The sequence below is a fragment of the Musca autumnalis genome, unplaced genomic scaffold, assembly GCF_047663935.1.
Source record: "Musca autumnalis isolate F117 unplaced genomic scaffold, ASM4766393v1 scaffold_5, whole genome shotgun sequence".
NCBI classification, from domain to species: domain Eukaryota; kingdom Metazoa; phylum Arthropoda; class Insecta; order Diptera; family Muscidae; genus Musca; species Musca autumnalis.
In genome coordinates this window covers 15,900,217-15,921,763 of record NW_027412088.1, presented here as the reverse complement: position 1 = coordinate 15,921,763, position 21,547 = coordinate 15,900,217, and the positions used below count along the sequence as shown (strand labels likewise).

General features: G+C 37.0%; 2 protein-coding genes across 3 annotated transcripts in view; both read right to left on the bottom strand.

The window, feature by feature from the left end:
* Positions 1-21,547, bottom strand: part of MED23 (mediator complex subunit 23) — a 238,667-nt gene that overhangs the window by 206,064 nt on the left and 11,056 nt on the right. The gene's annotated exons all lie outside the window — the stretch shown is intronic.
* LOC141405321 (uncharacterized) lies at positions 5,889-13,981 on the bottom strand. 2 transcript variants are annotated; one of them, XM_073989528.1, is made up of 4 exons: positions 13,360-13,981; positions 7,846-8,134; positions 7,105-7,675; positions 5,889-6,739 (listed from the first exon to the last, which is right to left on the bottom strand). In XM_073989528.1, exons 1-4 carry the CDS (start codon positions 13,887-13,889, stop codon positions 6,150-6,152), a joined length of 1,980 nt encoding a protein of 659 aa, XP_073845629.1. In that variant the 5' UTR covers positions 13,890-13,981; the 3' UTR covers positions 5,889-6,149. The 2 variants fall into 2 exon arrangements, with proteins under 2 accessions (XP_073845629.1, XP_073845631.1); XM_073989530.1 differs by lacking the exon at positions 13,360-13,981 and having other exon boundaries at positions 7,884-8,042.

The window sequence follows — 21,547 nt, the reverse complement described above, 5'->3', positions numbered from 1 at the left end:
ACGTATCGTCCGAATTTTGTTCCGATTTCGTTACGATGTCGGTAGGATTGGTTTGCTGGGATGCGACGTAGTACTCCTCTCTTCGCCCTGTCACTCTCGGGATGCTCGACAAACGTTTTTTTTTTGTTTTGCAAACCCCGTCGTCTCTACGGGGAATTTGCTCTCACTTCGAGTATTCGAACAGCAGGTATATGACGAGCGCCTGCAGCAATGTTGATGTCTCGGAACGTCCTTTCAGCTACCCAAATATCAGAAAGTTTGGGCATCTGTAGCGGTGATTAGTGAAGTCAATAAAAACTAGGCCAATTAGCTTTCCCATGATTGACGAAAGTGTGGTGTTCAGAGGTGATCATTGTGAGACGATGATTATGTCTAGCGAACTGTGAGAGTCTCCGCTAATTCTGACCGGCAAACGTAGAGCTATCAAACTTCTCATCCAGAAGTATACCCCTCACGATTTGGACATGCAAAGGTCCTCTCCCCCTTCACCGATTCACTTGAGTTTAGTGGATCCAATCACATCAGTGATTATATACCCACTTTACTCAACTTCAACCAAATCAACGTCACAATCCCAAGCAGGGATGCCTGGTCTAGTGGTAGCCCTCCTCTTGGCGGTCTGGCCATCTACACAGACGGCTCCAAGATGGAGGATGGCAAAGGTGCCGGTGTCTTCTGCGAAAACCCACCAATTAAGCAATCCTTCAAACTCAATGAGAATTGCAGCGTTTTCCAGGCAGAGATTTTTGCAATAAAGAAAGCAGTGGAGATGGTCAAAGAACTTGGGAGCAGCCTTATAGGACCGGTGATAGTCGATAGTCAAGCGGCCCTTAAGGCCCTCAAGTCGTGGACCATAAATTCAAAAGCTATCCTCGACTGCAAAACGCTCTGCTTGAAGTACGTGATAGCGTTGGTCTTTGCTGGGTTCCAGGACACAGTGATATAGAGGGAAACGAAGAGGCGGATGAACTAGCAAGGGGTGGCTCTCAGTCGATTGACTTACCAGCTGAGTCATCTACCAGACCACCAAAGTGCTACTACATCTGAAAACTTCGCGGCTTCTTTCTTGAGAAGGCAGTGCAAAGATGGCAAAGGGAACCTGGCTGTAAGGTATCCAAGGCAATCTGTCCTAGCTACTCTCAATATAGAACCAATTCTCTCCTTTCACTAAATAAGTTAGGGATAAAGACCACTGTAGGACTCATTACCGGTTATAGCATGGTCAGGTTCCGAGGACCGAATGCTACAACTCATGGTGATTGGGCCTATAACTTGCAGTAGAGCTATTTAACAGCGGGATGTATACGTTAAGCCATTCTACCTCGGCAGTTCTACATACATCTGACTGCCCACACATTCCATGTACGGGTCATTAGCCAGGCTCAAGCGAGAAAGATCTGTATTGAACAGACTTGTGCAACATGAAAGCTAATCCCCCACCGCAATGGATGTTAAGTGCTGCAACGGCTGATGGAGTCGCATATTCCGATAACGACGACGAATTATTGGGGGACTATGTTCACGCATCATGTAGCAACATAATCCCTCGCATGGACGAGTTCAGAGCAACCCCTGAGGTGCACCTCTCCCGGCATCTATTACAGCTCACCAAAGTCTGAGTGTAGTAAATGCGGATGTAACAAACTGAGCACATCCAAACTGGTCGTCGGTTTTCCTCCGTCCGGACAGCGACCACCACTCCCGGCATCTATTACAGCTCACCAAAGTCTGTGTGTAGTAGATGCGGATGTAACAAACTGAGCACATCCAAATTGGTCGTCGATTTTCCTCCGTTCGGACAGGGAACAAATAAATCCGGAGCATGCATACCGGGATATTCTGCTCTCAACAAAGAAAAACAACGATAGAAATACAAACATAGGTACTGGCAGGAACGCCGATGAAGTGTGGTTTCCCGTCAATCCGGTACGCAATAATCAGCTGCCTTGGGATTGACCATTGTTTTGTCGTGGCAACAGCGTTGTTTTCGGAACTTTAAAGTTCCATATCTCGGAAAGGACTTGCCCCAAATCATGACAAAAAGACCTACCTGTCTCCGTTGGCTGGGAGAGTATTCGATTTGTGCCAGAGTTTTTACTAAACTAGAGATGTACCAAAGGTAAATATTCAGACGTACAGCTCGTTTTTTGGTTTTTGTCTTATTTTCCACAATGGAACCATCCGACCATTATATTTGACGTAGGATGATATTCAAAAATGACTTACCGCACAGACCGGTCTTAATAATTGCAGATTTAAACATTATTTCATTTGCATTCACTTTTATCGCGGTGCCATAATAAGGTTTTTACACTTTTTAGCACTCCTAAGGCACAAAAATTCACATTTTTTATAATATTTTAAAATAAAGCACAACTTAAAATGTATAAAACTGAAGTAATAAAAAATCTTGCACATTCATGTTTTCACAAAAAACGGCATTTTGGCAAAAACAAAAAACAAGGTTGCATTTATAAGCGGTGTTCACATCTTACGATATTTGATCATGTTTGAAACATTCAGTGATGCCAATGCCAGTTAAGAAATTTATAAAAATCGCTAATACCCCGTAATAGTAAGTTTACATTTACGAAAACCACACGATCATGGTTTAATAAGAAAGATTAGCCAAAGCTTTATGTCAATTTAAATTTTTTTCATTCGAGTATGCCTAAAACTTCAAAACAATATAAACAAACTCTGTATGTGTGTGTGGTGTTTGGATAATATGCCAAACAATTTTAAAAACAATCGAATTCAATGATTTTTAAAATTGTTTTTAGACCATTTGTATGGAAGAAATTCGTGACATTTGTATTGAAAAAATCAGTTTATCATATTGTTACGGAATTAGATTTAACTAATCTCCGTGTAGACGTTGTTTTATTCCCCAGTACGATTTGTACCAAATAAAACAGGGTTCGTTACATTTTCAATTTTTATGGTTCCACATCATTCCACTAAATGTATAAATTCTCGAAGAAAGTAGAATTCTTGCAGAAAAGTTTGGGGTCGCTGGAAATTCAGAGAAAAAGGAGAAGCTGTTTCAATGTTTTGTTTTAGAAATCAAAGAAACACATGTTTATTAGGGATTTATTTTTTTAAATTTTAACAAAATACCTCACATATTAATAAACGTTGTATCGCCTCTACAATCGGGGATTTACTGCGCGGCTAATCGTTCGAACTTGGAGGAGGTTACATATCATTGATATGAAGAAGTCTTTCTGGGAAGTGGTTTTTTTCCGAATGATATATATTTTTTTTTTCTTAAAAAAATATATGTCCCTAATGTACATCGAAATAGAAATAAATGTATAAAATGTCATATGAAATTTGACACTAACACTACAACTCAGTTCAGTCAGCTGGGTATTGCTGCTACCTTTTCTTGTTCTACCATGTGTGTGAAGGGAGAAAGGAAGTTCCTTCACCTCCTCTCTCTCATAAAGGCTCAGCACATACTGCCCGTTGAGTGACACTTTGTGACACGCGTTGTCCGAAAAAAGTTAAATTATGTTTAACTCTAAAGCCCTCGGCACATACGGTCCGTTTAGTGACACGTAGGGACACGCGTTGTCCCAAAAAAGTTTAATTATGTTTAACTTTAATGCGTCAGCCATATTGTTGTTTTTCAAAAAACTTGGCATCACTTACACTTTTTTCATGTGGTTGTTGTACCGCGACGCTCAACGCATCGTATGTGCCGAGCGCTTAAAGCCCTCGGTACATACGGTCCGTTTAATGACACGTTGGGACACGCGTTGTCCCAAAAAAGTTAAATTATGTTTAAATTTAATGCGCCAGCCATGTTGTTGTTTTTCAAAAAACTTGGCATCACTTACACATTTTCCATGTGGTTGTTGTAACGCGACGCTCAACGCACCGTATGTGCCGAGCGCTAAATGCATTCGCCATATTGTTGTTTTTCAAAAAACGCGATACACAAAGCACCGTAACGCGATACACAACGCACCGTATGGCCTTAAATGTTAAATAAAGCATGTTATATTTTTAATGTCTGGCATATGGCACAATTCCCAAGGTATCTCTGACAAGTTGCAAAATTTGACTAACAACAAAATAGTTGTGTCTTTTTACTTTTTCAGTAATAATTATTCAGTAACTTCTTTTCAGAGAGTAAAGCCCTCGGCACATACGGTCCGTTTAGTGACACGTTGGGACACACGTTGTCCCAAAAAAGGTAAATTATATTTAACTTTAATGCGTCAGCCATGTTGTTGTTTTTCAAAAAACTTGGCATCACTTACACATTTTTCATGTGGTTGTTGTAGCGCGACGCTTAACGCATCGTATGTGCCGAGCGCTTAAGAGAGTTTACTCTTTGATACGAAAATAGAGAATAAATTAAAAAGACAGCATTTAGTAAACTTTAGCAAGATAACAGTTGATAACCAAAACAAAAGCATTGGCGCCAATGCATGAAAGAAAAACTAACTCCAAAGCAATGAAAAAGTTCTTCTATTTTAAGCAAAGTAAATAAAAATATTAATATATTAATAAAATAATCAATAAATATAGCTGAATCGTAATATTTATATTATTTTTCCACAAAATAAGGTAAGCATTGAGCAGCTGACCATTAGCAGATGATTAAAAAACAGCTGATCGAACTTGCTAAATGTTGCTGGAAAAAATTCTTTCAGCAACTTTTAGCAATTTATCAGCAAACAACTGTCAAAATTGTTCTCTCACTTCGCTCTCTTTTACTTAACTTTTGTGTATAAAGACAGCATTTAGTAACATTTCGTAATAATTATTACAAATTATCACGTAAAAAGACACACCTAATATTGAATACGCAAAATCACTTATTGTTGCTTCACTACTCTATGATTTATTTTTAAAACAATAATACAACTTAATTTGGTTCTTCTTAGTTCATAAAGCAAGTGGTTTTCAGACTTTCTTATATTTATACATTAAGAACTATATATTCAGAAACAATCGACTAAAATAATTACAATTCCAGTGGATATGATATGGTGGAAATAGGAACAGATTGAGCTGTAGGATTGAACAGGATTTCATATAAACTAGTTATTAATTTGACATATGTATATAGTACATTGGAAGGAATTAACAATTTTATTAAATTGACATTTTTTATTAAATCCCGTTTTGATGCAAACTCAGCTTCTGGAGTATTTTGTGTTCTATGATTTAATATACATAAACACTTCACATTAGGTTAATCTTCTGTGGTGTGTAAAATGTTAAACAAGTGCTAGTATGGGCTATTTCTACAAAAACTGGCTTCGTAAACTCATTGAAAAGCAAATATTCCTTAAAGCCTATGCGCAATCGATCCGTTGAGTGCCTTGGCACAATTGGTCCGTTGTGAGTCGCGTTAAGACGAAAACAGATCCAACGTTTGAGTAAAGTTTCGCGTCATATCTGCTAATAAATAAAAACTAATTAAAACTTGTCTGCACTTTGTCTTTAATTCTTCTGAAGACGAAATTATGACAAAAAAAACTTTACTCCAACTTTTGATGTGTTTTCGGCTTAAAGCGACTCACTATGGACCGATTGTGCAGAGAGCCTTAGAATCTACTAATTTTAATATTTTTTATAACAAGATATGTTCCTTTACGTGCAATAATCTCCACTTTTTACTCGAAAAAAGTTGCCTTACTTCAAAAAGCTTACAATTTATTGGTCTGTTCCCGAACTACAAGAATCTACTAATTTTTACTATTTTCTCCGATAACATAAAGGAAAACATGTTATCGTAGTAAAAAATTGTAGCTCCTTGCAGGGTCTGGAACAGAACATATATGAGAACTCTTCAAAACTTTTAATACTTTTACCATTTTTAGAAGTAAAGGAACAGACCAATAGAGGAACAAATTGCTTTGGTGGTAAAATTTGTAGATTCTTGCAGTTACTGGAATAGAGCAAAAATGTTTTTAAACAAGTGCAAATTTAATAAAAAAAGGATCAATTATCGTTTAAGAAGCCCTACAGTAAACATATTCTAATTGCCTTCGGTATATCTAATTTTTAGCGTCAATCTAAAGGTACTATTAGCCCTTCTACTATGGAAACGTTGGCAGTGCTTATCACTACAATAATGCAAAAAATAAATAAATAATATTTCCCTACATCTTAGTAAAAGTAAACATTCAGTTCTTGGGTAAATTTTCCGCTATTCTTTCAAGTGGTGAATTTTTTCTACTGTTTTTCATTTGTTCTTCATTTATTGCAGCTGCCCTTTCTTCATTTTCTCGTAGCAAAGCTTTGGCCTCTTCCATTTCACGTTGTTTCTGAAGCTGGCGAAATTCAGTGGGAGTTAACATACCACGCAATATTGTATCGTAGGTTATATTCACACCTTTAGCTGACATTTTTTGGAAAAGTTTCCAACATTCGCGTTCTTTAATACTGCGAACATAGTCCGGGAATTTGTAGGTAATTTCATCTTTATTCGATTTTTTGAGGTTATCTGTGGTGGGCGACGTTGTAATGTTGGCATTGTTTTTATTTTCATCAATTTGAACGATGACATCTGTTTCGTCATTCATATCCTTGGTGGAGGATTTGTTCGTTGCACTGCTGCTGTTGGTTGTATGAAATATAGAACCAGGTGGTGCTGTAGGTGGACGATTCGATTTGATGCGTGCTGCCAGAGGTGCTATGGAACCTCGGCGCAGCATATGCGAATATTCCTTGGATGCAAACTGAAATGTTGGCGGGTAGTTTTCCTGGAAAGACACTAAAAGTAAAACGGTTTAATTTGCCTATACAACGGCGTTGTATTTAAACAAATTGCAGAAAAAGTCAAAATTAATGACCTTTAAACCAAATGTACATTTTATTTTGACGCTCGTTGTGGAAAGGATTAAGCCCGCTGCACATACGGTCCATTGAGCGTCGTGTTACAACAACCACATGAAAACTTCAAGAACAAACTTGGCTTCACTTACACATTTTTCATGTGGTTGTTGTTTTCAACGCGCAACGCGTCACACAACGGACCGTATGTATTTGGCCCTTTAGTCGAAAATTTATACGCATTCGTAACTTTATTCCACTTTCTCTTTCCTCTAAAAGCATTAATAATTACATAATAAAACTTACCTGATTTTCCAGATTTCCTAAGTGAAGGTGCTCGTCTCGTTGGACTACTCGAATCCGAAGTGCTGGGCGTTGAGGAACAATAATCTTCTTTTTCAGAATCTGAACCCTCGGAACTTATAAGTGATACTAATGTAATAACATCGGGCGCCACAGATCTTGAACGTTGTAAAATCTTCTTATTGGCCGTTGAAGATTTAGAGTCCAAATTCAAATTACTCACATTTGTCAAGTGAGTCGTGGTGGATGACGATGATGAATCCCGATCACAGGTAATTGCACGCGTATTTAATTTTCGACGTCTTGATTTACGTTTATTATTTGCCAAAAATGAACCTTTGGAGTTGTCATCAATACTACGAACAGGCGCCGACATAGCACGTACCAGTGGTGGTCGTCTCTGTACGATTAAAGCTGGAGAAATGTGCTGGGCTTCTTGCGGAGGCGTCTGGCAGCCGTTCGAACTAATTACTTGATCGTTGAGCCTGCTTGAATGATAGAGAGCTCTTCGTTGTGGTGCTGCTAGAGAGTTTTGTACTTCTTTTATTGACAACTCTGAGGATTTTGTGGATTTCTAAAAAATAAGTCGAATTAACGTGTGAAAGATTCAGGCTGATTATGAATGTAAACTCCCCGTGGTTTTTGTCTTTCTGCCGTTTCAACTTACGAGTAGAGGAAAAAGTGAGAAAACTCACGGGGAGTTGATATTCATAATTGGGCTGATTGTCTTTGAATTTTATTAACCTGTTCACAATGTTCACTTTCTATTGATAAATCCTCACTGTCTTCGCTTTCGGCCGGATCACAAAGTATATAATCATTCTCCTTGCTTTCGTTCAATGCCTGTGACAGGACAATGCTTAAGTTAACTTTATTTGATTCACTTGTTTTCGATGACACGGTAGCTGATGATGTGGAAGTTGTGGATGGTGAAGACGATGTAGCTGCCTTAATATTTCTGTTATTTGAAGTATTCACTGGAATCACTTTCACCGTTGTAGTGGGTCCAGTATCTGCCTTTGTTTTGTTGGCGCTAAAATAGAATGAAACTTCTTAAGCTTCTGTCGGCTATGAATGAAATATCGAATTTCTGGGTTATGCTAAGTTTATCATCCTCATTGCAGTATCACATGTCATGTTTCTGTGTCATGTCACACTCATCAGCGTACCGAATGTAAATAAGCCAATAAAAGTACTTGTGTTATTATTATTTTCAAAAGTAATGCATGTCCCACTTGACTTATATATTTTCATATCATTCCAACAAACCGCCTCTCTTTTAGGAGGTTTGCGTGGCAAAATGAAAAAGAAGTCATTCACCATTGAAAAAAGAATCAAAATCAATTCGAATATTATACCATTCATAGTTCGACGAAAGGAGTTCGGTCGATTTGGCGAATGCAGGGAGGAGTTATTTCCCCCCTGGGAGATGCAAGTATGATGTCAAAGTATATCGATATATATCGTTAAATGTATAAAACGAAACCATGTCAGATTGATTGGTTTAGGTTGCTAGAATGAATTTTTTCGCCATTTATTTTTGGCAAATGACAATTTTATTTCGTTTCTTTCGTTTAGCAAATGTTTTGTGTGCAAAACAAGCCCTGACATAAATATGACAAACAACAATAAATATATTAATTGAATACTAGGTCGATATATGTACATATATAAACAAACATGGGTGTATGTATGGATTCCAATATATACTCTGCATGTTTTATGGATTATCCGATCATCGTGAGGGGAAGAGAAGACGCGGATATGAAATGTAGACTATTTCTATATTATACTTCTTTACGCGTATCTTTATTTTTTGTAGAATAAGTGGAGGAGTATTTGAATGTGACATTGACGGAATAGAAAGTCCTGCCAAGGAGACTTAGTTGAACGCATCCATGAATCTAATACTTTCATGTCTGTTAGATTTCCCCCCTAAAGTTGGGAAAACTGAAATGACTTATGCTTTGTTTACATTTACGGAATCCACTCGATTTCAACTGTCAATTCCATTGCTTAAACGTCAAATGAAATCCAATGGATTCCAGATGAGTTTCATTTGACGTATACGCAAAGGAATTGACAGCTGAAATCGAGTGGATTTCGTAAATGTAAACCAAGCATAAGTGGAGGAGTATTTGAATGATGTGAAAGTTGGGAAAACTGAAATGACGTAAGCAAGAAAGCCAAGCTGTTCATGTACTGAACTCTTTAAGCCGAAAACCAATCAATTTTTGAGTCATGGTAGAACAAACCAGGTAAACTAGGTATTACAACAAATGCCATCAGGAACGCTAAATCATCCAAAGCGTTGGGCCCTGATGGAATCTCCATGGTAATGCTGAAGCAGCTGGATGAGCCGGGAGTGGAGTATCTCACCAAAGTTCTCAACTTGTCGCTATCCACCCTCATTGTTCCCGAAGTCTGGAAAATGGACAGGGTGGTCCCACTACGGAAGCCCGGCAAGGATGCCAGCAAGAGTGAATCGTACAGGCCGATTTCGCCTTTGTCGCCCGTAGCAAAGACCCTTGAGGCCTTAGTCCTCCCCAGTATCAGAAATAGCTATAAAGTTTCCCATCATCAGCATGGATTCCATAAGCAGCACAGCACGACAACTGCTCTGCACGTCATTACCACACATATCTGTCAAGGACTCAACCAGAGACGGCCATGCGACAGAACAGTGATGGTGGCGCTTGACTTATCAAAAGCCTTTGATACAGTCAGGCACTCCACGCTGTTTGAGGACATTGAGCAGATAACCCTCCGGCCAAGCTTGAAACGTACGTGGAATTCAGGAACAAGAAGTCCAAACCCCGTAGAGTGAAACAGGGAGTTCCCCAAGGTGGGGTGATATCTCCGGAACTGTTTAACCTCTATCTCTCCTGTATTCCGCCCCCTCCAGACGGCATCGAGATCGTAACGTATGAGCATGATTGCACGTACCTATCCTGATGACATCTGTGAGAGACTGAACAACTATTTAACCGATCTTACCACCTTTAGTGTGGACCGGGACTAAAGAAACCTTGTTGACCACATATAACGCGATAGGTCGGTCTGTGGTAAGCTATGCGACGCCAGTCTGGTCCCAGAGATTATGTGATACGAATTGGAAAAAGATTCAAACTTGCCAGAATGCCGCCCTGAGAACAGCAGCAGGGTGCCTCCTCAAATCTTCAGTGGACCATCTACATGAGGAGGCAAAGATTCTTCCAGTAAAGCAACACAATGCGATGCTTTCGTCGCAGTACCTGCTTGGATGTTACCGTGTAAGCCATCCCAATCACCATCTTGTGGGTACGCCCGGCACATACAGGCAGATCAGGAAGGATATCCATGCTTTAGAGGGAGAGGTCCAACGATACAGGAGAGAACCTCTAGATCAACAAGCGTATCAAGCAGGTTGAAATAGTATTCACACGGTTTCAGTTGCCAAGGCATTAAGCAATTATAGTGTGCAAAGATGCAAGACATCTGCCCAGTATGTGGCATGTACATCGAACATAGAAATAAATATATAAAATGTCGTATGGAATTTGACACTAACATTACAGCCCAGTTCAGTCAGCTGGGTATTGCTGTTACCTTTTGTTGTTCTACCATGCTTTTGAGTAAAAGTTTGTTTCATATCTGGTAAAAGTATAAAGAAAAATTTGTTAACATGTGTCTTATTTTTTGCCAGAAATGACTTTACCCAAACGTTGATTATAGGTCCGTTCGATAATTTCGCAAGTAAAAAGTATTTGCAAGTTCTTGCTAGTACTTGCAACAACTTCTCATTTCTCTTTTACTGAACAAGTTTGTTATCGAACATTTTGTAAAAGTTTGAACAAATTTGTACAAACTTTTGGGTTATCGAACATACCTTATGTTTTCGACTTAAGGGCTCGGCAAATACGGTGCGTTGAGTGTCGCGTTACAAAAACCACATGAAAACGTCAAGAAAAAACTTGGCATCACTTAAGGGCTAAGTACATAAGCTGCCTTGCTTGCTTCGGACAAAAGAATAAAAAAAGAAAAGGGCAACCCAGTTCGAAATTTGCTCGGCCTTCTTTATTAATGTAACGGTCGTCGAAGCGTAAAACCTGTTAACCGTAGTGGGCTAAAGTGATCGGCACATACGATCCGTAGAGTATCGCGTTACAACAACCACATCAAAAAAGTTCGAGTCATGCCAAGTTTTTCGGAAAACAACAATATGGCTGTCGCATTAAAGTTAAACTAACAGCGAGTTTATGTATGCCGAAAGAAGAATGTGTGCGAATAAAACACGCCTGAACTTTAGTTTTCGAAATAGTTTTAGCTTTGGTTTTTGCTTCAAAACCAAATTTGAAAAGCATACAAGAGTTTGGACGTGTTTCTTTCGCACGCATTCTTCTTTCGACATACAGAAACAGGCTGTTAAGCACTCGGCACATACGATGCGTTGAGCGTTGCGGTACAACAACCACATGAAAAAAGTGTAAGTGATGCCAAGTTTTTTGAAAAACAACAATGTGGCTGACACATTAAATTTAAACATAATTTAACTCTTTTGGGACAACGCGTGTGCCAACGTGTCACTAAACGGACCGTATGTGCCGAGGGCTTTAATTTAACTTTTTTGGGACGACGCGTGTCACAAAGTGTCCCTCAACGGACCGTATGTGCTGAGGCCTTTAAGCAAATTCAGTTGGTTTTTAGTAAAATGCAGAGCAGAGGAAGAAAACACAGTCACGATTTTTATTTTTATAATATGTGCAAGGCGAATTTAACAAGGTGATCCAATAGTTGACGTTAGGTTGTAGTCTTCATTTGCTGTCAAATTTTTTTGCGCGAAATATCCACAAAAGTTAGAAGAAAACGTTAAAATATTATTCGCGAAGCTTAAACAAAGATGTTGTACACAGATATTTTTTATAGAAGCGAAATATTTGTTATTTATTTTTGATTAAAAATATGTTTTGACAGCAAATGAAGACATAGGTTGCTATTATTGTATCACCTTCTTTCTTACACCATGAATATGTGTTAATGTAATAAAGTTCTTAATATTTTTGTTTTACACAAATAATGCATTTTATTTATTTCGGGATATTTTGCATTTATATAGTATGTATAGACGGCATTTAAATTCAATCCAAAACACTACATCTTAAGCTGTGATTTGGATCCTAGCTGTGTGCCGTGGAAGCAAAATGGAGTGCATCCTTGCTGCGCGCTATCTTGTTAAATTCATAAGTGAATTCATAGAAAAAGATGTTCTCCAACGGGACTGTTACTGTACACTTGTAGTGATTCAACTGCACCCACGGATTCAAACTTTTTGTTGGGTATCCACACAGGCAATGTGGGGACGTAATTTCACTGCATTTTTGCTGGTGTGGTCGCCAAAAATTAATTATCTTAAGGAAAATCCCCAAAATTGCACACATTAGCGACTGCATGAGGATGGAAAATTTCAGCACATATGAGATTGATAGATAGTGTAAACTACATCTAGAACCAAACGTTTATGGACCGAATAAAATAAATGAAAAAAGAACGAGCAACGCAACTTGCATGGCTTCATTTCTAGTAGAAGAATGAAGAACGATCTAGACAAAATCGAAATAGGTTGCTTTTTTCATTCATTCTTTTACTAGAGCAAAGCGAAGAAAGCAACGAGCTGATTGAACTTCGGCCGTTATTTTTTGGCCCCTTAGTATAAAATGTTTAGTATAAACGGCTTTTACATCTAATATATTTTATAAAACATGAACAAAAAGCTCTAATGCAAACGCCATTGAAAATGCGGTTATACATAAATCAATATTTTAACATGATGTTTTTTTGAATTTAATCATTCGAGCTTTATTGCCTAAGGCGATTACTTTGAAAAATTGATATCTAGCGAAGTCCAACACACACATCAACCGCTATGCGACGATCGTTTCGTTACCTGGTTAGGCTAACATGCTCAGGCATATTAGATGTTGTTGTTGCTAGACAATTTTCGCCATTTGGAGCCCCTATTTATACATCCAAGATTGCAAATTTGCATTTGTGAATTTGAAATTGAAACTTTTTATTTCCAAAGACGACTCATTTGTCCCCCTTCTATTCCAGAAATCAATTTGTCAATATTACATTCGTATTACAGCCAATGGCTTTTTTTCTATCGTAGACTGTATATGTCTTTCACATCGAAAGATTTTTTAAGTGGATTGTGGTTCAGAACGCTAAGACGTCACCAACATTGTCTGTTGGTGATGTTTTTTTTTATACCATACATACCTTTTACTCGTTATTATATTCCTTGTTTTCTCCACGCTTCCACTTTTTGTTAAATTACGGCGAATATCCTTAGACTTAATAAGGGTACCGTTCAACTGGGCCAACTCTTTGTCCAAAGACTTTAGAATTGACGATGTCGACGACCATGCTTGAACGCTGCGTGTGGGTGGTCTTTCAAATTGACCACAAGCATTAATATTTTTCTTTATTAAATCATCGGTGCGAAGAAGTTTCGCCGATGACGAACTCTTGACACTGCTACCGATAAAAGTTGAACTTTTTCTTAAAATGTTGCGATTCTGTAGGTATTGAATATCCTTTGATCTGCTTACAGAAAGGCCACGAGATAATTGCGGCCGGCTGGTGTTTGTTGTTTCAATAAAAGATCTTTGTTTGCGTACCGCTTGATGTATCACCTGTGACTGGTGGTGGTCTTGCGACAAATGTTGCTGTGAACTCCAGTGATTATTTTTCATTGAAGACGAAAAAATTGTTTTTTCGCGATGACGATTTGCAAGCGATAAAGACATCTTAATCCGAACAATCACTAATTGGTACCGACGACACAACAATAACTTTTAATTGCAAATCAATTACATTCACATAGAAAAGGGTATGTTGATTGTTATTTGATAAGGGGTCAAAATGAGGGGGCTGAGGCTTATTTAAATTCAATTGGGCGCCATTTCTACTGATTCTTCTTCTTAAAGCAACCACTATAGTTTTCTATTTTGTTTTATTTTTGATAATCAATACGTTTCTAATGGTAATCCGTTATATATTCCAAATATATATTTTTTTATTTCATTTGATTTCACTTCGTTGCTCTTTCTAACGCTGGAAATTGTCAAGTTCTTCTAGTTCACGTGCCACGCTCTAACTGTTTTTGTGAATGAAATGTTTACCAGTTGTGAGCTTGCGATTTTTGTTTACGGTACTCACACATACATGGAGTTTCATTAACTAAACTACATACATAAATATGTATATCCTTGTCGTATAACTCCAACGCCCCCACAGAACGACACACACACATACATAATTACTTTAATATTCCCTCTCACTCTCTTAGCAGCATGTGTTTTGGTATCCTGGTAACAGTGCTTCGTTATTCCTTAATTCTACTCTCACTTTGACAATATCTATACCCGCCATCGGCAGAATGACTATAAAATATAGTTGTTTTTGTTATTGTTTACCAATAGTGTCATTACATACATACTATATAAGAAATTCGTGCCGATACCAATTTTAAGTACTTCGTTTCGTTGCCAACAGTAGAAGGTAAATAGTTCATAACCCCATCATCTGGGGTTCATTGGCTGATATCTATTTGGGAATTTAACACCGGCTAAAGAGATGATAGGTCACAAATAAGTTGATGTCGTAAATGTAACATATTAAGCATAATAAAATACAGATGTTCCCACAACATCCCCGCAGGGTCAAGGTAGACTTCTCTCATATCAATGATTGCACGTCGGATTCATATTACCTCAATGATAAGGGACCTACTTTTTATCACCGAGTTTTTCATGGCTACGAAAATTTTTATGTTCTGACCAAAAATTGAACTGCAGACCATTATTATGTACATATATAACGGGAAATGCCTATTATATTCACCACGGAACATAATATTCACAAGGCTGCTTTCCTGCTTCATTTCTGGCATAATACAAATTAATGAATAAAGAAGAAAAAGGCAAACCTTCTTTATTCTTTTATTTTCATTACGTCAGAAATGAAGCAGAAAAGCAAAGCAGGCAGGCGAGACAGCTTATGTACCCAGGCCTTAATTTATTGAAATAATTTCATTAAAATCACTCTAGTATAGACCGCGACTAACACGTCAATCAAGGGCCGTATGTGCCGAGGCCTTCAGAGCTTTTTGCAATTAATGTCTCGACACATACGGTCCGTTGAGTGTAGCGTTTCAACAACCGCATGAAAACTTAAAGAACAAACTTGCCATCAGTTACACTTTTTTCATGTGGTTGCTGTTTTTAACGCGTGACGCGACTCGTAACGGACCGAATGTCGACCCCTTTAAGGGCTCCGAACATAAAGCCGCGGCACATACGGCCCGTTGAGCGTCGCGTTACAACAACCATATGAAAACTTCAAGAACAAGCTTGGCTTGTTCATGTGGTTGTTGTTTTAAACGAGCAACGCGTCACTCAACTGACCGTATGTCTTTGGCCCTACGGTGCATTGAGTGGCGCGTTACAACAACCACATGAAAACTTCGAGAAAAAACTTGGTATCACTTACACATCTTTCATGTGGTTGTTGTTTCTAAAGCCCTCAGCACATAAGCGCAAGGCACATACGATGCGTTGAGCGTCGCGGTACAACAACCACATAAAAACAACAATTGCCGCAAGCAAAATTGCCTAATATAAATAAACAACTACAAAATTAAAAAAAATCGTACACGAGTTTAGTTGTTTTTCTTTCGTTTTCATACATCTGAAAAAGCATATTAGGTGTTTTTTGTTCGCAATCATTTTCTTTCGACATAGTGAAACGGGCCCGTAATATGTGCTAGCTTAGTCAGTGTTTAGACACACAAATTTCTCGGGAAAGTAAATTCAGTTTTTAGGCAATAGGGGGGTAGGAAAGGTAGAGGAGCTCTTTCCTCTCCGCTCTCTCCCAAAAAACTCAATTTACTTTCCCGAGAAATTTGTGTGTCTAAACACAGACTTTTGGGTATTTTACATGATATGTAAAATAACATATCGTGTAAAGTACCCATTACAGCTCATCTCTAAATCAAACATAACTTTCCATGCCAAATTCACATCGCCATGTGCGTGTATGCGAATATTTGCAAAAATATATTTCCGCCTGTCAAACCACCACCCCCAACATTGCCAAAACAACACGATTTTATTTAGAAATTGGGTTTCTACTTAACTATTTGCATGTTAATGTCGAAATTGGTAGCCATTATATATTTCGTATATGCAAGGCGAAAACAGAAAGTGATGCTACCAATCAAGTCAATATTACACCGAGGAAAATAATTGGCACCATCCTTTACATACCTTTAAGTTATGGCCTTTATGTTCTGGGCCTCTCCTGCTTGCCTGCTTCATTTTTGACATAATAAAAAGCTGCTTATGTACCCAGGCCTTTAAGGTAGAAACAGAATAAGCTCGTTGCTTGGCTTGCATTCCAAATGTCAAATTATATGGTCGGCGGAATTGTAAAGAGGTTCTGACATTTCTTTATAATTTGACATTTGGAAAGCAAGCCAAGCAAGCAACGAGTTGATTCTGTTTCTATCTTTAGAGTTTTTGCCGGGTTAACCTCCTTTAAAGGATTAAAGCCCTGGGTACATAAGCTGCCTCGCCTGCTTGCCTTGCTTTTCTGCTTCATTTCTGACATAATAAAAAGAAATGAATAAAGAAGGCCGAGCAAACTTCGAACTGGGTTGCCCTTTTCTTTTTTATTTTTTTATCAGAAGCAAGCAAGGCAGCTTATGTACCTAGGCCTTTATTTTGGGGTATAAGCAATGGAATTGACATATGAATTTCAAATTTTGAAACCCAGTGAGTTGAAAACTTTCAATAGATTTTATGTACACATATAGAACGTTTTGTTTTCAGTGTACGTCAACATACAATTACAACGGCATTGCGTGACAGTATCATAAACAAAAACTTAACTACCGAGCATAATTTTCAACTTTTTTCCGAAACATATACACAAGTTTATTTTCATGCCAAATTTTAGTTACTAATCAAATAAGTTTTCGTCATTGTTTGTTGTTTTTGTTTTTAACACCGGCTAATTAGCAACTCAAGGACTAATGAAAGGTAATATATGTGGATGGGGGGTGATGTGAACTCAATTAAAAATTCTTAGTATGTCACAAAATTTCTTTAAGAAAACTTCATAATAATACTTTCATCTAGCGTTTCTCTCATATGTTATCTATAGTCAAGAAAATGTCATTAGAATCAGTATGATTTACATTCAATCACGTAGAAACGTGTGTACAAACATTTCTTCATGGCGCCAATTGTTCCTGAGTAGCTTTTCTAAGCTACTAATATTGAAGAAAGATTTATGATAAAAAATTAATATCTTCCTTTATTAAACAGGCAAACAAACAAACCTTCGTGTAAAGTGACAATAAATATGCCGATAATGATGTACTTGTGATTGGTTGATGTGCATACTATACACAAGACAATTGAATAAAAAGGAACAAAAAACATACGAATGAAATCGAAATCAATTTGAAGGTCATATCAGCAATCAACCGCAAAATACAATTTTTGTTCATTTAAAACCGAAACATCAAAGCGAAAACGTGCCTTTTACAAGGTCTAATATGTAATTGTTACAAGGTTCTGTGTGTGGGAGTGTGTTTTTTTTTGAGATTCCTTCAAACAAAAAGATAATGTTTGGAAGGCCAGTGTAGGTTATATGAGTTGCTATTAGAACAATTTAGTATGTATTAAGCATAGTACACACGGTCCAACAAAACTGACAGTCATCGAGGTCTATTTTGTTAATATCAAAGTCTAGCTGAATAATTACTTTCCTAATCACTAAATTATACCTTAAATGTTGTATTTCAATCATTTTTAGCTAACAAAAAGTTTTTATTTGCCAGAAAATTGCCGTAAAAGTACGTTGACTGTCAGTTTTGTTGGACCGTGTGCACTATGCTTTAAATATTTATTTTCGATAATATTCCTATTGAAAAAAATCTCCAATTTAAACTGCGTTTGCACTAGAGTGTTAACCTTCCTTATGAGGATTTATTTGACGTTTACGCTATGGAATTGACATTTGAAAACCAAACTCAGTGGGTTAACCCGGTTCCATGCAAACGGAGTATTACCTCATTTCAAATTTTAAAGGCCAGAACAGAATCAATCGTCCCTTTGTTTTTATTGCTTCCCCAATGCCAGAGCCTCCCCAACGCCTGCGTTCCCGTTTAGGAGCTTTCAGCATTCCTTTAAAATTTTACATTTGGAAAGCAAGCAAAGCAAGCTACGATTGAATCTGTTCTGCCCTGAAGCCCTATGGCAAGGTACTTTTATAAAAGTTAAACATGACAATCATCAGCTGTATTTTTACTTTTTTTGTAAATTTGGTCATGGTAGAACAAGAAAAGGTAACAGCAATACCCAGCTGACTGAACTGGGCTGTATTTTTAGTGTCAAATTCCATACGATATTTGATATATTTATTTCTATGTTCGATGTATATTAGGGATATATATTTTTTGAAGAACAAATTTATTCATCAGAAAAAAAAAACTATTTCCCATAAAGACTCTTCATATAAATGACATGTAACCTCCTCCAGGTCCGAACGACGTGTCGCACATTAAAACACCGCTTATAGAGGCGGTGCAACATTTGCTAATATGGTGTGGTATTTTGATAAGTTTGAAAAAATAAAGCCCTAATAAACATGTCTTTTTTTATTTCAAAAACAAGAGATTGAAACAGCTTCTCCTTTTTCAATGAATTACCAGCGACCCCAAACATTTTTTCAAGAATTCTACTTTCTGCGAGAAATTATGCATTTAGTGGAATGATATGGAAACATTCAAATTGAAAATCTAACGAGTTTTCATTCATGTTTTCCAAAATATTCAATCAAATATGAAAAAATATTAGATTTTTAAATTCTAATAATTTATAGACCTTTCCTTATTTTGTTTACATTTATATTTGGCACTAACGTTACAAACAAAAACAAATTCCTACGTGGTTGTTGTTGAGTTGTATTTGTTGTAGTACTTACTATACCTGGTTTGTTCTACCATAGACTAATTAAGCAGAGACAACGAACGCTCTCATTTGACCGTGTTTAGACATTCAAACTGGAAAGAAAATTTTTCTTCTCAATTTCCTTTAAAATTTCCTTGTTGTTTAGACACGGAAATCATGTTTGTGTCAATTTTATAATTTTTCTTATTCTTCTTCACACTCATTTTCTCATTGCGCCGTTCAAAAACAAAGCCAAGGCAAAATTGTAATGAAAAGTAAAAATGGACGTGTGTGAAAAACAATTAATTATTAAAGGAAACCTTGAATAGCATTTAAATTTTGATATTTCCACTTATTTCGAATTGTTTTTGCTTAAAAAAATAGTTTTTCCTCCAAATGGGTTTTTTCAATTGTCTCCGCTGTTGTTTGTTTCTCGACAGAGAAAATAAAATGAAAGAAAATGCAAAAACAAATCTGCAGCCAACTTCAGGTTGTATACGAAGAAAAACGAAACAAAACAGAATTTGCCAGTACAGAGGTGTGTGTACCCCCTCTTATTCCTCTCTACTCCCTCGCCCATAAACTCAATTTTCTTTCCCATTAACTTTCCCTGTATAAACAGGGACTTTTTCATTTCCTACCAGATGTCGCACGAAACGATTTGGGGCTAGTCATCTGACTCAAGCCAGACTGGGGCTAGTCAAATGACTCAACTTCGAAAACAATTTATTTGTTTTTCTACCAATTAGGGTCTCTGTTTGCAAACTTCGCCACTTTAAAATGTTCTTTACATGTGAAATTAACTATGTCAATCTTTTTGATAGGCATATAGTTCGTAAATGTTAATATTTTTAGGAGTTTTCGTTTGAGTGAAACAAGTAGCTGTCACTCAAACCACAAACATGCGTAAACGACATCTCTTTCGCCGCAGATAAATGGTGAGAGCCATTCTTTGTCTCTATATTAATTAGTCTATGGTTCTACCATGAAATTTGGTTTTCAAAATGTAATTGGATCTACTCATGAAATTTGAAACTTCGAAATACCTACGACGGCTATGAATGCTTTAATTTTACATTTTGAATCTAATTTGTTCTATTTTAGAGGATTTTCAAAATGTATTTACGTTTTTTCTGAGAAAATTTTTAGATCGCCCCTATTAAGCTCTAAACACATCCAACTTTTGTTTTGAAGTTTCGTGTCGTCCGTCGTCATCGATTTTAGGCCGCTGCACATATGTCGATGGTCAGACTATCAAGGTTTCTTGAAACCAATTTCGTTAAAGTTTCTTATCAAGTTTCGTTAGTGTCCACACACGTTAACGTGAAATTTAAGATTTTTGCATGTCCTCTTAATTTTACCATTCGCGTTTGTTGTGTTTCTCATACCAATAAAAACAAAAAAAGACATAAATAAACCAAAAAACAACATAAAATAATTAACATTAATAACACTGTGATACAAATGTGGACAAAATTTTTTTGCAGGATTTCTGATGCACAAATTCGGTTTTGTGGGAGTCCATAGAAGACGAAAATACCTTTGGTTTCTTTGGGTCACTTCGGGTTTTGATTTTATAACGGTAAATGTGTTGAAAAATGGGCTTTCTTGGATTTTCAAATTTAAACGGACATTACTTATTTTTTCCACAACCGATTTGCAAACACTGTTTTTCATTATAAAGGGGAGAGTAATGCCTTTCGAACAAGCCATAGATTTTTAAAATCGGTTAACAAATGGCTAAGTAATAGTGGTTTAAGTGTGACAAAAACACATTAAAAAACAGTAAAATGTTTTTCCTTGTGACCTAGGCTGCGTAAACGACACCTAACTGTACAATTATTTACTGTTGGCAAGTAGGAAATTTAGTTGGCTTTACAAAATGGGAAAAACCAACGAAATCGGTTGAAAAATGAATGCGTTATGGCATTTTTTCTGTTTCAACTTTTTGGTTTTTTTTTCATATTTTCCTTTATAAAAGATGGGTATCTTAGCATGCATGATTCTAATTGTGATTATCCTGCTTAACAATTACGCACAAGGTATCAATGTTTTATAAAGGAAAATATGAGAAAAACCCAAAAAGTTGAAACACAAAAACTGGCATAACGCATTCATTTTTCAACGGATTTTGTTGGTTTTTCCCATTTTGGAAAGCCAACTAAATTTCCTATTTGCTATCTGTAAACAATTGTACTGTTAGGTGTCATTTACGCAGCCTAAAGCACAAGGAAAAACATTTTACTGTTTTTTAATGCGTTTTTGTCACATATAAACCACTATTAATTAGCCATTTGTTAACCAATTTTAAAAATCTATGGCTTGTTCGAAAGGAACTACTCTACCCTTTATAATGAAAAACGGTGTGTGCAAATCGGTTGTGGAAAAAAGAAGTAATGTCCGTTTAAAGTTGAAAATCCAAGAAAGCCCATTTTTCACTACATTTA